This window comes from Gallus gallus, chromosome 7 (assembly GCF_016699485.2).
Source record: "Gallus gallus isolate bGalGal1 chromosome 7, bGalGal1.mat.broiler.GRCg7b, whole genome shotgun sequence".
NCBI classification, from domain to species: Eukaryota; Metazoa; Chordata; class Aves; order Galliformes; family Phasianidae; genus Gallus; species Gallus gallus.
The window spans coordinates 2,720,620-2,734,638 of record NC_052538.1 but is presented as its reverse complement, the minus strand read 5'-3'; the positions used below and the strand labels follow the sequence as shown (position 1 = coordinate 2,734,638).

Sequence of the window (14,019 nt, the reverse complement as noted above, 5' to 3'; positions counted from 1 at the left end):
GTCTTTGTACATCTTCTTACACTGCTTCCATCAGACTCTGGCTTTGGAGCAGGGTGCCCGTGGGAGGCAGTATGCAAGATTCTGGTGTAAATATCCCAATGGATGGCTTCTAGGGTCTGCCACCCTGCAACATGTGATTTCTTTTCCATCTCCAAGAGGCTTCTTCCTTAAATGATGCTTAATAATGCTTAAATGTAGTTACTGCATCTGGTCAAGTGGCTTTGCTGTCTCTGACCCTGTGCATATGGAATAACAGTTTCATCTAAGCACAGGTTCAAGCACAGATGTAGGGAATGTGAGGGGAATTTTTATTTATAAGCATTCATTTCATTTAGACAAAAGGAAAGTTATTCAAGAACGAGGAAGACCCTTAAGCTGCCTTTTGAAACAGAAGAAAGCATGAGCAAGAACATAAAGAAATGGCAAGAAGCAGGCAAGGCCTATCGAAGAATCAAACCATCAGGAAGGGAAAGCATCAATACTTCCAGCTCTAAATTCCTCACAGGGGCAGCAGTTTCTAAAACAAGATTGTTAGCCAAAGGGAAGTGATAGGTAGGGATGCCAGAAAGAAGAAATCGCCCTCTTATTATTTGCTCCATCTTAGTTGTGTACACATGATTCCCACGAGGACCTGAAGTTTTGTGTCTAAATTCCAGATTCTGATGTTCTCTAACGTAATTTGGTCTCCCAGTTCATATTGCTAACAAAATGACTGACTGATGCAGTTGAGGACATTTGTCCACAAGGTTAACTGAGACCAGTAGCTCTTCTCACTAAGATCACTGGAAAACCTGCATGGTTGAGAGATTTTACATTACCCAGGCTGCATTTATATCACTGCCTACAAGGTGGAAATGTCCAATTTTGAATACTTCTTGAAGTCAGCAAGGCCTGTACCTCAATGCTACTTCATGAAGCACCAGGTTCTCACAAGTCACTGACTAGATTCCATTGCTGCAATTCTGCTCCCTTTATGAAGGAACACTGAGAAGCTACTGCACAGCTCCAGACTACTTTTATCTTTACAGAGAACATAACAGCATTTTTGTGAGAAGGTATTCTTGAAATACTCTTGCTACAGTTTAGTTAACTTTCCATTAAAGAAAAAAACATTAATCTCCTTAGCTCACAGCTAAAATAAATAGACAGCAGACGGTACAAATCTGATGACGTATTTTGGAGAAAGAGAACATAAGATTTCTGTAAGTACTCTCTGTAGTTCTTGATAACCATGAATTTCTTTTCTTTTCACCAGAAGCCACAACAAAAACGTCAACATAAATGCACACTGACAGAGGAAAAAACCTTCATTTTCTAATATATTGTACAGGTTCACAGCAATACAACAGTTTTAGTTAGATGACATACCCACACTTCAAGGCTTGCAACATCAGAAATGGACCCCAGAGGGTTTCCATTATACCTGCTTACCTCAGAGTAGGCATCTTGTGAATTTTATTGAACATACGATCCAATCTCTTTAAGATGAGGATAAGGGCAGGCCTCACCGCCTCAGCTGTCCAGTCAGTGATGGGTAACATCTCCATGACGTAGCGCCGGAGACCTCGGCTTTCCATCGTCTGCGTGTCATAAGGTGCCAATTTCAGCAGGGAATGTGCAATTTCTGCCAATCTAAAACCACAGATAAATGATTGCCAACCCAGTAAAAAGAAATAAAATACTCTAAAGAGTATATAGGCCTGTGTATTTTTATGGTGATATTAAATGCACTGAAGGAACATCGAGATTCACTTGCGTTGCTAAAAACAAAGCAACTGAGCTGTTAGTGAGATTAAAACACTGAAATTGGTTTTGTGCTCATTTTTCTGCACCACCACACTTCAAGAGGCTCCACTGTGGAACTTTCAGGTGTTAATTGCTAAAAATGAAGTGTCATCCCCTAGGTTTACACAACGTGCACTTCGTACGATTACTCCCCCCAACTTTGATTTTTATCTCCTAACACTTCTACAGATTGTGTTGCTCTTGTTCCTTCTAACCCTCCCAGATGACCTTGCCAATGGCATTTTCTGTAGACTGTGAAATGCCATGGCAACACTTAAACTTCCACTTGCAGTTGGAAAAGTAGCTGCTGAAATACTTGCCTTTGTCTACCAGAAATGCTCAAGTAATAAAGCCACGTTACTTGTAATTACTAATAAAAGAGGTAGGACATTGCATGCTCCTTGAACTGTCACTAGACTTTGTAGTGGACAATTATGGGATAAATCCTACTCATACTGTGGGGTTTCTTCTAAAATCCCTTCAACTCGTGGAACATATTCCCCTTGTCTTTCAAATCCATCTAGCAAGATCAAAGGCAATGAGTTCATCAGATAAAACAACTTTGTCCCACTATGGAATAGATCTGTTTTCTTAAATACTGCAAAATTCAAATCATATAATTATGCTTCTTTCTAGTAAATCAATATCAATAGTATATAATGGAATATTACGTTTCCATATGCATCATGAATTGTAAGATCCATCTCATTCAACTTGAGATGCCACTCTCAATTAATATTCTGGTTCTGTTCAGGAAGAAATAAGCAACCTGGAAGATGTTTATCTTTCTGAAATACTGAGATAAACAACCCTTTTCATTGAGTCCAAAAAGATCTTTATGATTTCTTCAGACTAAATATTTCACTTTTAAATGGCTAAAGTTAGGTGAGATGAACCCTGTCTGAAGTGAATAGCCTATTATTTGGTTATCTAAAGACTCTGAGATGGCATCTGGCAGCCTTCAATGACCACGACTGTCACACCATGTTCTGGTAAATCTGCTGTCTAGTTAGAAAAGATTGCTTCCTTCAGCAGCTAAATCCTGTTAGTCATTTAACTGACACTTAGAAAATGAATTTATGAAAGAAACTGGATAATGTTCCTTTTATTTAGGAACTATGATAAAGCAATTATTGTTCCACCACAATAAGGCAGTCATTTCCAGCACTTCCCAGGAGACACGAGAGAATCAGAGCACAACTTGTCATCATCTGCACATCAAACCCTTAGCTTTACACTGCTGTAACCTCTGACCTTGAAAGAACTTGCTTCTTGAAAATAATGCAGCTACTAATGTGTTCTGTAACTGTTTCACTGAAATCTCCTGTCAAGAAAGTATCCCTCCAGAAAATACACCAATAGTACCTTCTGTACACGTGCATTTAAGTTTGTGAAACTCGTCTTTTAAGAGAGGGACACAAAATTGTTAAAGAGCAATTGAGCCTAATCTATCCGGATTATGAAGAAAACGTAGAAATTAAGTTCCCACATTTCTGTTAACTAGCAAATACTTCCAGGTAGTACACTCAGTACACTCAAGAGTGTTACATGCAAATGTAAGACTAGAATGGTAATGTAATACGGAAAAAAAGTAAACACTTCACTACACGAAACAAAGAAAATTCATTCATCAGACACATATTTTTTACTTCCTCTGAAATCATTAAAAAGCCCAACACAAATATATCTAACTAAGGACGCAATGTGGCCTGAGAACCTCACCTTTGCCTCCTAATGTAAGATTAAAGTTCTTGACTCACATTGCTAAGAGTCATGGAGTTTGTAATGCAGTTAGCATTAATTCCTGATGCTTACATGCCTTGGAAAAAATATAAAGATGGCATTGAAAAACATCCAGGTCCATCAGATTTTCAGTTTGTTTGCAGCTAAGCACTACACAGGAATGACATGCATCTGCAGTAACAGACATCTCCTGCTTAAAATTACCCTCTAAATTACAAAGGATTTGCCAGAGGGGAAAAGCTATGTTCAGTTAATATGCAAATACACAAACCAACCAAAGGAACACCTCCCATCTCCCCAGCAAATTTGGACATTTGTTAAACAAAACCTAAATGAATACAAAACACAGATCTCTAATTGTGACAGAATCTGTTCGATAAGGGGCTTTGTCATTTGCTTTCAGAGCATGAATGTAAAAGGCAGAAATGTTTTTTCAAGGGTTTCCTTGGTCCAGGAGGCAGTTCTGTGCACTGCTAGCATTTGTCTCTCTTCAGCTTGCTTCACAAGGCTTTTCTGGTGAAAAAGGTATAAAGCTCAGGCAAAGGAATTTCCCCTGAAGATGACTGAAAAACTATCAACAGTATCAGGTCCATTCCCTCTTGTCTCAAAAAATCTTGTGCTTCTGCTTTATCACACAATGAGGTGATGGTCCTGTAAATGCCTTCTGCCCTATCCTCCCCCTGCAGTTTTGTTTCATCCACTGGAGTCTAAACAAGACCAAAGGAGAGCTTATGAAACCCTTATTACATGCAAGCAGCATCAGGTACAATCTAAAGAATATCCAAGGAAGACATGGTTCAGAGAGCAACACGCAAGCCTACACTAACAGAAAGTGATTCAGTCTTCTTGCTATTGTGAAAAGTTAAGAGCTAAAAGAAATGAATCCCCCTGAAATGAACAAGGAAAAGTAGAAAGCCTGTGGAATACCTCATGTGTGACTTCACATCCAGCAGTTCCAGAGAGGTGACTCTGGGCTCTCCAGCCAGGTTCTGCAAAATCTTCAGCCTTGGACCACAGTGCTTGTAAAACTCAGTGCAGATATTCAGCAGTGACTCTCGTGGTCTCCTGAACTCCTCTCTAGCAATTCGTTCATCCAGTTCCTCTCGGGGAAGACCCTGGCCCTCCTCCAGTAAATGAAGGTTCTCCCTGGAAGATACAAGATGAGAAAAAAAGTGTTGCATGCAGAAGAACAGGTATAAATTCTAAAACCTCCCCAGTTTGTTTTGCAGCAGATGCTTTCACCTGCAACTGAAAATAAAAAACAGTTGCACCTGCAACATAAGAAAAAAAAGGGAAATTACCATCTACAAAGTCTTTTTAGGAATGAGAAAAATGAACTATCATTTGCTATCTTCTTTTGAAAAAGGTTGCCTGTCACAGCAACAGTGGGTGAGACCCAGTGGACCTGGCAAGTGCTGCAGAGCAGTTCCTCACGTCAGAGAAGGCTGAGCGAAGATTTTACTGTACCTGATAAAGTGTAGTTTGGCTCCCTGTTCTGGGTACCTGGGAAAACAGAAACAGTGCAGTTGTAAAACAGCAGCTTAGGAGTGCCCAAAATGTGCCTTGCTGCAAGAAGGTGACAATGTTCTAGCCAATCTCCAAGGGCAGGATGGTAACTTTTATCACTGGAACCATGGCTACACGTAGTTAGTGACCACACTAAATAGCCTTTACCTCCCATGTGGCAGCAAAAAAAACAGATTGTCATAGTTATTGCCTTCATTATAAAATGAAAAAAGAAGGTTTTCAAGCAGTTTCACTTAATAATTTTTACTCCAGTGTTAGGCCTCATTAAGCCAGAGCTCATCTTGTGGAAAGAGTACCTCAGAGTTTTGTTTTGTTGTCCTTTTCTCTTGTTACTTCTGCTGAGAAAGCACTAACAAACCCTGCACCTCTAGGCTAACGTGTCCAAGACTGGAACAGCGACCATTCTATCATTGTGAGACTCCTGCTGCTGCTGGCAGATGTCTGTTGCAATGATAGCAGAAGAAATAAGGGCAGGAAAACTAGAGCAGCACAGAAATGTTTTTGGATCTGAGACTGAATGCTTGATAATGAAAAATATCTGGAAATTTAAACCAATGTGTTAAAGTCACACAGCATCGGGAGTCTCCACTTCAACTGTCAGCAGATATATATTAACTGCTTTCCAAAGTCAGCAGACAAATAATATAAATAAGGCATTACTTTCCATTACGCCACTGCAATCAGGAACATTCAGATCCTGGACTGAAACTCAAATCAGTGTTGGATGCACTGCTGATACTCCAAGCCTGGATGAAACAGTCTTAAAGAGCAACACATTGATTCCAGGAGTTACCAACCTAGATGTGTACACTTCACATCTATAAAGTGATATAATAATCCTTTGATGATTCATGTAGAAAGAGATTTCTGTCTCCCTTCAGTACAAAAGAAGACGGGACAACTTGGAAAGCATGACTTGCCAAAAATATATTCCTGATTTATAGTCCAGTACAGCCCATGGTACTTTACTGACCCATTGGCTGTGGAGACTTATCTGCTGTTACCAACAAAAGAGAACTTAAGAAGGAATACCGTGCTCTGAAAGAACAGTAACAAGAAGTTTCAAGCCCTTGCTCTATGGTTGTATAAATTGTCCAGCGGCCTTGTTCTCACAGTAGCCTAATCTGAATGGCCAATATGAAAGGAGCAGTATTACAGTCTGCTGGCATCTCCTTCCTTATTCCCCTTCTCTGTGCAAAGTTATTTTTCTTATTATATTTTTATAAAGAAAGACAAAAATATTTCCAGTCATCCTTCCCTTTTTCTCATATTCTCTGCCATCTTATCTTTTGCTACCTGTAACTCCCAATAAAACAACAACAACAAAAAAACCCCACAAAACAAGCCCAAATGGAGGCACAGACATTACCTTACTCCAAAAAACCCAGAAAAGCTGCTCAGAAGGACCAGAAAGAAATATCCACGAACTTACCTGGTGTTCACACCTGCTGACATGGTGTGGTTAGCTGCTGTAGTCCCTTTATGGCCTTGGTCACATCGACTCATCTGTGGGGCTGTCATAGGCCTAGTAAAGGGAAGGTGAGTAACATGCTAAAAACTGTATCTAATAAGTGCACTGAAATTCTGCTTGTGGTCTAGTGAAACCCAGCTTTAACTTGACCGAGTCTAAACCTCAACCATTATACAAACTGACTCAAATATTCTGAGCTCTTGTTCACTCCTTTTCCCCAGACTGATGAGCAAAAACATTCTGAGAGGTGTGAAGTGTGAGTTACCTGGTGAGAACTTCGACACTGTACAAGAGGGCCTGCAAAGAGGTGGCAAGTGCAGCCATAGCAGCAATCTCCTCACGAGCTGCTGTCACAGTCTCCACTTGAGAGGTTTGTCGCTTCAGTTTCTGCAAGTAACAAGGAACCAACGCTTCCAAGACCATCAGCATCTGGAGGCTGGAAAAATAACCATTACTTGGTCTGTTATATCCTGTCAATCCTGAAACTCGCATCAGGTGACTTCAGATTCTTTCCAAAGGCCCTTGGATCTCCTACTGGCCCGTGATTTCATTGCTTCTCACTGGGTAATCAGCTTTGGGCCAAAGAAACTCTCCTATGAGGGACTTCAGGGAAAAATGAAACAATAATAGAAAAACTCTGAACTTTCAGGTATCCTCTGAAAAAGTCATCCATTTGTGGATGCTCATTTTCCCTTCCAAAAACTTCTTTCTTCTCTGGTTTTTTCTTAGACACTATCTTTTTTGCTTTCTCATCTCTCTGCATCTTCCTGTTCTTTCCAGCTGCCTGTTTTTGTCCTCCAGTGCTTCTCTGGCAACAGTAACCTTAAGAACAAAATGTGGCCCCCATCTGGAAATACAGCCTACTTGCTGCTGCTCGGACTACCACCCAGCTCAGCACGGCTTCCAGCAGCTGGCTAGAATTGGAGCTGGTGCCCTAGGAAATGCATCAACAAGCAGAAGCTTGGCCTCACAGAGAAGCATAGTGCTTGGGTTGCATTTCTATGTCCTCTGCTTTGATTTTCCATGCCATATGGAACTTTTAGGCCTTTTCTGAGTCTGCACAAAACAAGAAAACAGACCAGCACCTTCTGAATGACTCGGGAGCATAGGCCACCACTGTCACACATAGCTTGATGGCTTCACTGATCGAAAAGGTCAAGTCCTCATTCCCATAGCAGAAGTCTGAGGGAATCAAACAATATGAGAAAATTAGCGTGCAAACATAACGAATATGAAAAGAGCTAGCACATTCATTTCTTTCCCCCATTTTCAATTGCTTGTTTCTCATGTTAACACTCCCTAATAAGCTTCTGTTTTTTGACAAAAATGAGTCTGTAAGATAGAAGGGTGCTGAACTCCCACTTGTACCAACATTCAAGAGCTCAGTAAGTGAGAAACAATTCTCAGGAGGTCAAATCACTGCTGAGCATAAAGGCCTACAGCTGCTACTGCAGTCACGTTGCATCACAAGCAGATTCTTAAGCTTATATATGACAAAGACACATGTCAGCTTTAGACACTTTTTTATCCTTCATCTGCTTTTTCCTAGATGTTTCTACCACACTAAAAATGACATTGATGCACCACTGATGACAGCATCATAAAATTCCAGGATAAAACAAAGCTTTAATGCTAAGACTAGTTGATCAAAATCAGCATTATTTAAGGAAAGTGCAAATTTGAAAAATAAGTCAAAGATCCTTATAAAAATCAGACAAAATTATTTCCCTGCAAATCACACAGCAGCCAAATTCTTTAATGCTGCATTGTATGGCTAACTACCAAGAGAGACAGTGTCTTGCATACATCACACAGCCACATATATTCTGCTTTGTAATAGATCAGCTCCCCTCCTAGAACTCAGCATGACTGACTGTCTGAATGGCATCCATCAGTTACTAGTCATAGTCTGCCCACAGGAGAGGATGTTTTGATTTCCTGCCAGCATGGAACAGAGGAGAGGATGACACTGATCTTGTCAGCATGATATAGTTTATTAGCCATCTTTATTCTTCACCCACACATGATAAAACTCAAAATGCCAGAGGCTAGCTTCAGACTAGTAGGCTCAGTGCAGAAAAAGGAGCTTTGGATTAAAATAAATGAAAAATTCCTTTCCTGAAGAAAATATCTAGTGTATGGTGGTAATAAAGTCATCTTTAAAAGATTCATGAGGCATAAGAAACAGATATTACTGCACTCTGGGAGAAGAAAAAGAAGAAAAATAAAAATAAAATAAGCTGCATCAGATACATGTTTAATCAATAAAGAGCAAAACAGAATTACTGAATAAAGGATTCTTTGCTGTTACCTAATGACTTGAGAGGCTTTTCTGCTTTCACCAGCTCTAAGATGTCCAAAATGTCTGGAGTATCTCCCTCTAAGGATTGCAGCAGGTCAAACAGGCACTGAGCTGACACTCCTTTGCTGGTTCCGTTGTTTGCAGCATCCTGTTTCAATAACACATGGCTGATTTTCTGAGGGCCTGTCTGCATCCTGGTAATCTTTACAGGAGGTATCAGCAACCCTTTTTGGCTGATTTTTTTTTTTTTTTTTTTTTGACAAAAAGTCCACATGGAGCTCAGGAGCTTACTGCTCTAAAGCAATAAGCCTTGCCTGATTCAACAGATTGATGCTATAGTGGAAACAATGCGAACTCTGCACACAGCTTTACTTGCCATAAAAAGCTGGCAGATCATTGCTGCCCTGCTAAGAAGGATGTGTGCGCTTACAGTGTACGTACAGTTGGATTTAACAGTTCCACTTTAAATTACAATTCCATTAATGATTTTTAACTCACCAAAATGTTAAAAATTGATTAGTGAGGATTTCAAAACATGGCTAATCCAGTCTTAGAGCTCATATGTATTAGAACTTGGCAACAAGCTTTCTGTTCATATTACTGCATTCTAAGAAAAGATCTGCGTTTAAAGAGTTGCAAATCATCATTGTCCTTTTATAACCTATTTATACACAGACATTTAAAGTGAAAGTATATTGACTACCCTAGACACCAGTGGCTCATTATCTCAAAATGCTGCTCAATCAAATGATGAGCAGAAGCAAGAAGAAATAAGATCAGGAAATGGTTCTGTGTAGCACCAACTGCAGTAAGTATGCACTCAATTTGAATGGTGCTGATGCTCCAGCTGTTTCCTCTTCCTGATCTCTGATGGAAGGCTGGCTACACACACAGGCTTCCCCACACCAAGCCTAGGGAATGGTTTCTACTCACAGGGAACTCCAGCAGAGGGGCGACACTTGCAAACAGCTGCAGAATGAAGGGCTTGCGATGCAGAACATAGAACTGGCGGCACGCAAACTCTATCGCTTGACGTAACTGTGGGTTGCTTTCATAGTCAGCATACACCTAAGCAAATGTAAAATGACATGGAAATTGGATAGATTTTTTTTCTTTTTCCATATTCAGACTGCATCTCCAGTTTGTCAAGACAATTGGAACTCCTCACCTATCATTCAACACACTGACAGTTCTGCCCACTTTAAAGCCATTTCAAGCTTTTTAGAGTGGCATTTCTGTCAGAGCTGGCCACTGAACACCTTGCCAAAGAAGTGGGATTTATTTCTCAGAGTTATATAAACAGCACAAATTGTTAGGAACAGTCTGACTATGCTTCCTTCTTTGTCCATTTCAATTGCCCGTCTGCACATCTCTGCAGGTACAAATATTTGGGAGGTTTGGAGCAGAGGCAGTCAGAATTTTCTTGAGGTTTGCCAGATGTAATGCTGACATTTTATGGTAATGCAAGATTCACATTACAGCACATGTTTCTTGGAGGTTTCTGAAAATGTTTGTGTTAGGCCTCTGCAGAAATGAACTCCGTTAGTGGGCTAGTAGGCTGAAGTACATCCACATTCTTAGTACAACAAGCCTCTAGCATGCTTATCACCATGGCCTGTTACACTTGCAAGATTTTATTTACTTGAAAAAAGAGAAATGGCTAACAATGTATTAATTCCACCAAGAAAAGTGGAAGAACCTGCAGGCACCTCCAGTGGAAATAACAATTCCTGGTAACTTCTTTTGGATAAATGCAACAGTTCTAACAGAGTTGTGATAACATAAGGAAATTTTAAAGCTTAGTCATTAACAGTCAGTTCTATAACAAAGTGCCCACTCCGTAAGTCTTCCCTTGTATTTTTCACGGAAATAGCTCACCTGCAACATGCTGGGGAGCACCCACTGGTACCCACTGAGGGAGAAGAGGTGGTTAAAGTGCACAGCTGTGTTGATGACTGTGGCAGCATACTGCCTCAACAAGGCACTGTCTTCAGGGTGCAGGATCAGGGCACCATTGAAGACATTCAAGAACAGCATGATCTCATCCCCCCAGGGGAACTCGCTAGGCATGCCAAGGAACATCTCTTCCAGCAGCTTAATCCACAAGCTTTTCTGAAGAGTGTCAAGACCAAAGAGCTCTTTTCCAGCTGTGGGGGAGAAAAGGCAAGAGCAATCAACTCTGCCTATGATGGCCAGCCTCACAACACTCACATAAGCTAAAAGTTTTTCCAGAGAACCCTCACACAAACGCTGACCCTAGTTCTGCCTTTCCGAAATGACTTCATCCATTCTGCACTTCTGCAAGTGCCTACAGGGCTTGAACCAATCTCAACTGAAAACAAGACACATGAAAACTGATTGATGAGTATCACACAGCTCATTAAATTTGCTTCCCACAGTTGGAAATTCTCTTCTTTAAATGTGAAAGCAGATCTGAGATGAATCTTAATCCTTTAGGTGTACCAGACATTACAGGACACTGATGCATATTTACAATAATGCTTCTGAAAGCAAGTGTCTTTAGGGTCTGTTACAGGGTCAGCACTTATCACTCTGAAACAGCAGTCTTTTTTAATTCTCAAGTCAGCCTGGAAAGCCTACTTGACTTTCACAGCAAGGTTTCTAATAAGAGATCTGCTTCTATATCCCTGCTGCAGGATTTGCCCGATCTTCATTTAAAGTCCATTGCTTTCACAATGTGGACTTTGTGCTCTATGAGGTCTCACACAATTTTTCTGATGCTTCACTTTGAAAACACTGACCCAATGAGAGGACGCTACTGTGGAGCATGCTGGCAAATAAAGCCCTCATGTCAAGGTTCAGAGAAATCAGTGCAAAGACTCCCATGAGAGTTAGAGAAAAATTTGGGCTAGATGAGACAGTCAGAGATCCCTCTCTCAGGCAAGGTGAACTTCAAAACTAAAAGGTGTTGTTAAAACTGAAGAAGCTCAGGTTCCCTCACCTCTCTTCATACAAGTCCCCTGGCTCCCTAACTACTACAGTGGCCCTCCCCTAGACTCCCTCTAGTTTATCAAAAACTTCTGTGTTCTGGTGAGTACACAGCTGGACACAGTTCTAGCTGTAGCCTTTTGCATAATTTTAATACATGATTATATTCCTGTTTATGTTCAAAGAAAGTAGCTTCAAAGAAAGAAAGTCTGGAGGTGTTTAACGCAGCAAAGCCCTTTTTACTGTTATGCTTACAAACCAACAGCTATGTATCATTTTCTCTAGGAAGAGGTTTATAAGCTTCCAGCATAGCTACAAGCCTGTGTTTCTAAGGCAAATGAAGTGCCTCACATAAACCTTCTGAGCCCTACACAACCACCAGAGAAAACCATCAAAAGGCCATACCTTGGGGATCACTGAAGAGTGAGAACTCAGCATCAATGGCATTTCGGGGAAATGAAGGCAAACGGAGGAGATCTTCCTGAAGCATTGATACATGTGACTGCTTGTGGGCAGTAGGGATCTTCTGTGTCAATGATATGAGGAACAACACCCGCCCCACCTCTTCTAGTTTGCGGGTGAACACCTGAAACAGAGACAAGAATGATGCAGATGCTTGATGTAAATTTTACCCTGAAAATACATTGGCTCCCAAGTGCTTCAAATAGAAAAATATGGAATGTAAAATAATGCCCAAAGAAATCTGGACAGGCCATTCTAATGTTTTTGGGTCATATAGGGCATTAAAAGCTCAATTATTTGATGTACAACATGATGTACAACATTTGATGAACACAACTTCTAGAACCACAGTGAGGATAATTTCTGGCAGTGAAGCAACCAAAACAATTCCAAGTCATTTTCAAGTTTTTATAGAATTTCTACTGACAGATACAGCACATGAGATATTTCCCTATTCTGTACTACACACACGAGATGACATTAACAAAGTCTGCCGTTATTTTAGCAGCCAGTTTCTCTAAAGCAGCTTCATAGTTAATTTTTATAATGATTCCTGATGATATTTTCCTGTTTGCATGCTCACATTGCCAGGGACACAACAACAGCAGCTGCTCTGTGGCTAGAATTATAAAGCCATTAAAACTTTTAACAGTTTAACCACGTTCCCCTTCCTTTTTATTTCCTTCTTAGTATCATCTTTGCAGATACAGCTAGAGCAACTTTTCCCTAAGTATTCAGATGTATACTGCTGAGAAAACTTTGCTTTTGTGGGAAGAAAATGCATGAGGCTTTCTAGAGGTGGAGTGAACTCAATACTGCTGTCTTGCTGTCTAAGGAAATGATACTCTCAGGAGGCTGCAGCACATTAAAAGCACTGCTCTCTCCTTTAGTTTCTGTAGAGAGCTCCCAGGAGCTGCAGAGCATTAGCAGGATCAGACAGATTATCAAGTCATGAGGCTGTAAAACGGAGAAGACAGTGTTGTTCCAAGGGCAGAGACTCCCCTGAGGAAACAATTGCTGCTTGAGTGTCACTAGTGGTGGCTGTACTAAAAGGCTAGTATCTGAGAGCAAGACAAGGAGAGACAAGGAACATTCTTTACAGTGAGAGGACAGACAGCAAAGTAGAACAGATATTGTCTGCTCCACAGCCAGATGCACTCATGAAGAAAAGGTTCTGAAAGAGACAGAGGTCATATTTAAGAAAGCAATGAGCATCTTTTAAAGCCGAGTCAGCTGAAGTTGTTCTGGCCAAGTGTAGGAGAATGCAAAATGATTCACCTAAAAGAAGCTGGTTGGACAGAGGGGGTGGGAATTCACATTCATATTCTTTGGCTCTTCTTAAAATAACATACACCTGTCAAAATGGCACCAAGACAGATTTCATGCCAGCTGCTGCTTCTCCAGCAGAGCTCTCTATTTGCATGCAGTATAAGTGGAGGCCTTTAAAGGGGAAGGAAAGTCTTATTTACAGGAGTTGTTTATGGGCAGAGGTGTTTAGTGACAGTAAGATACCTGCTTCTGAATGAGCTCTTGACCCTTTTCTGGATGCATCTGCACCAGGTTGAGCTGGGGAGAAACTGACCTCCGGAAAGGATAAATGTCACGAACATAGGTCTGCCAGGAAAGAAACAGTGAAGTGAATTTTAAACAAATGCAATTGCAACTGCATTGGTCATTAGAACTGAATATAAGGCCATTTTTTCATCCTTTCTGAAGATTTTGGGCAGGGCATAAACAGAAGAGAAATTTGCTCTCTCTCTTTTCTGGGAAAGCTGGACAT

At 40.7% G+C, this 14,019-nt stretch overlaps 1 protein-coding gene across 18 annotated transcripts in view; it reads right to left on the bottom strand.

Moving 5' to 3' along the window:
* The window catches only part of UNC80 (unc-80 homolog, NALCN activator), a 121,114-nt gene that overhangs the window by 26,282 nt on the left and 80,813 nt on the right, over positions 1–14,019 (bottom strand). For all 18 annotated transcript variants that reach the window (XR_003076286.3, XR_003076288.3, XM_025152710.3 and 15 more), the window contains 11 exons: positions 13,752–13,853; positions 12,183–12,363; positions 10,707–10,975; positions 9,762–9,896; positions 8,838–8,976; positions 7,612–7,708; positions 6,792–6,962; positions 6,488–6,580; positions 4,996–5,031; positions 4,456–4,674; positions 1,432–1,632 (listed from right to left, as the gene is read on the bottom strand). Coding sequence is in view for 16 of the 18 variants with exons in the window: in XM_025152710.3 (XP_025008478.2) it covers positions 1,432–1,632; positions 4,456–4,674; positions 4,996–5,031; positions 6,488–6,580; positions 6,792–6,962; positions 7,612–7,708; positions 8,838–8,976; positions 9,762–9,896; positions 10,707–10,975; positions 12,183–12,363; positions 13,752–13,853 (1,643 nt within the window). In the remaining 2 variants the exon portion in view is untranslated. The remainder of the gene's footprint in view (positions 1–1,431; positions 1,633–4,455; positions 4,675–4,995; positions 5,032–6,487; positions 6,581–6,791; positions 6,963–7,611; positions 7,709–8,837; positions 8,977–9,761; positions 9,897–10,706; positions 10,976–12,182; positions 12,364–13,751; positions 13,854–14,019) is intronic.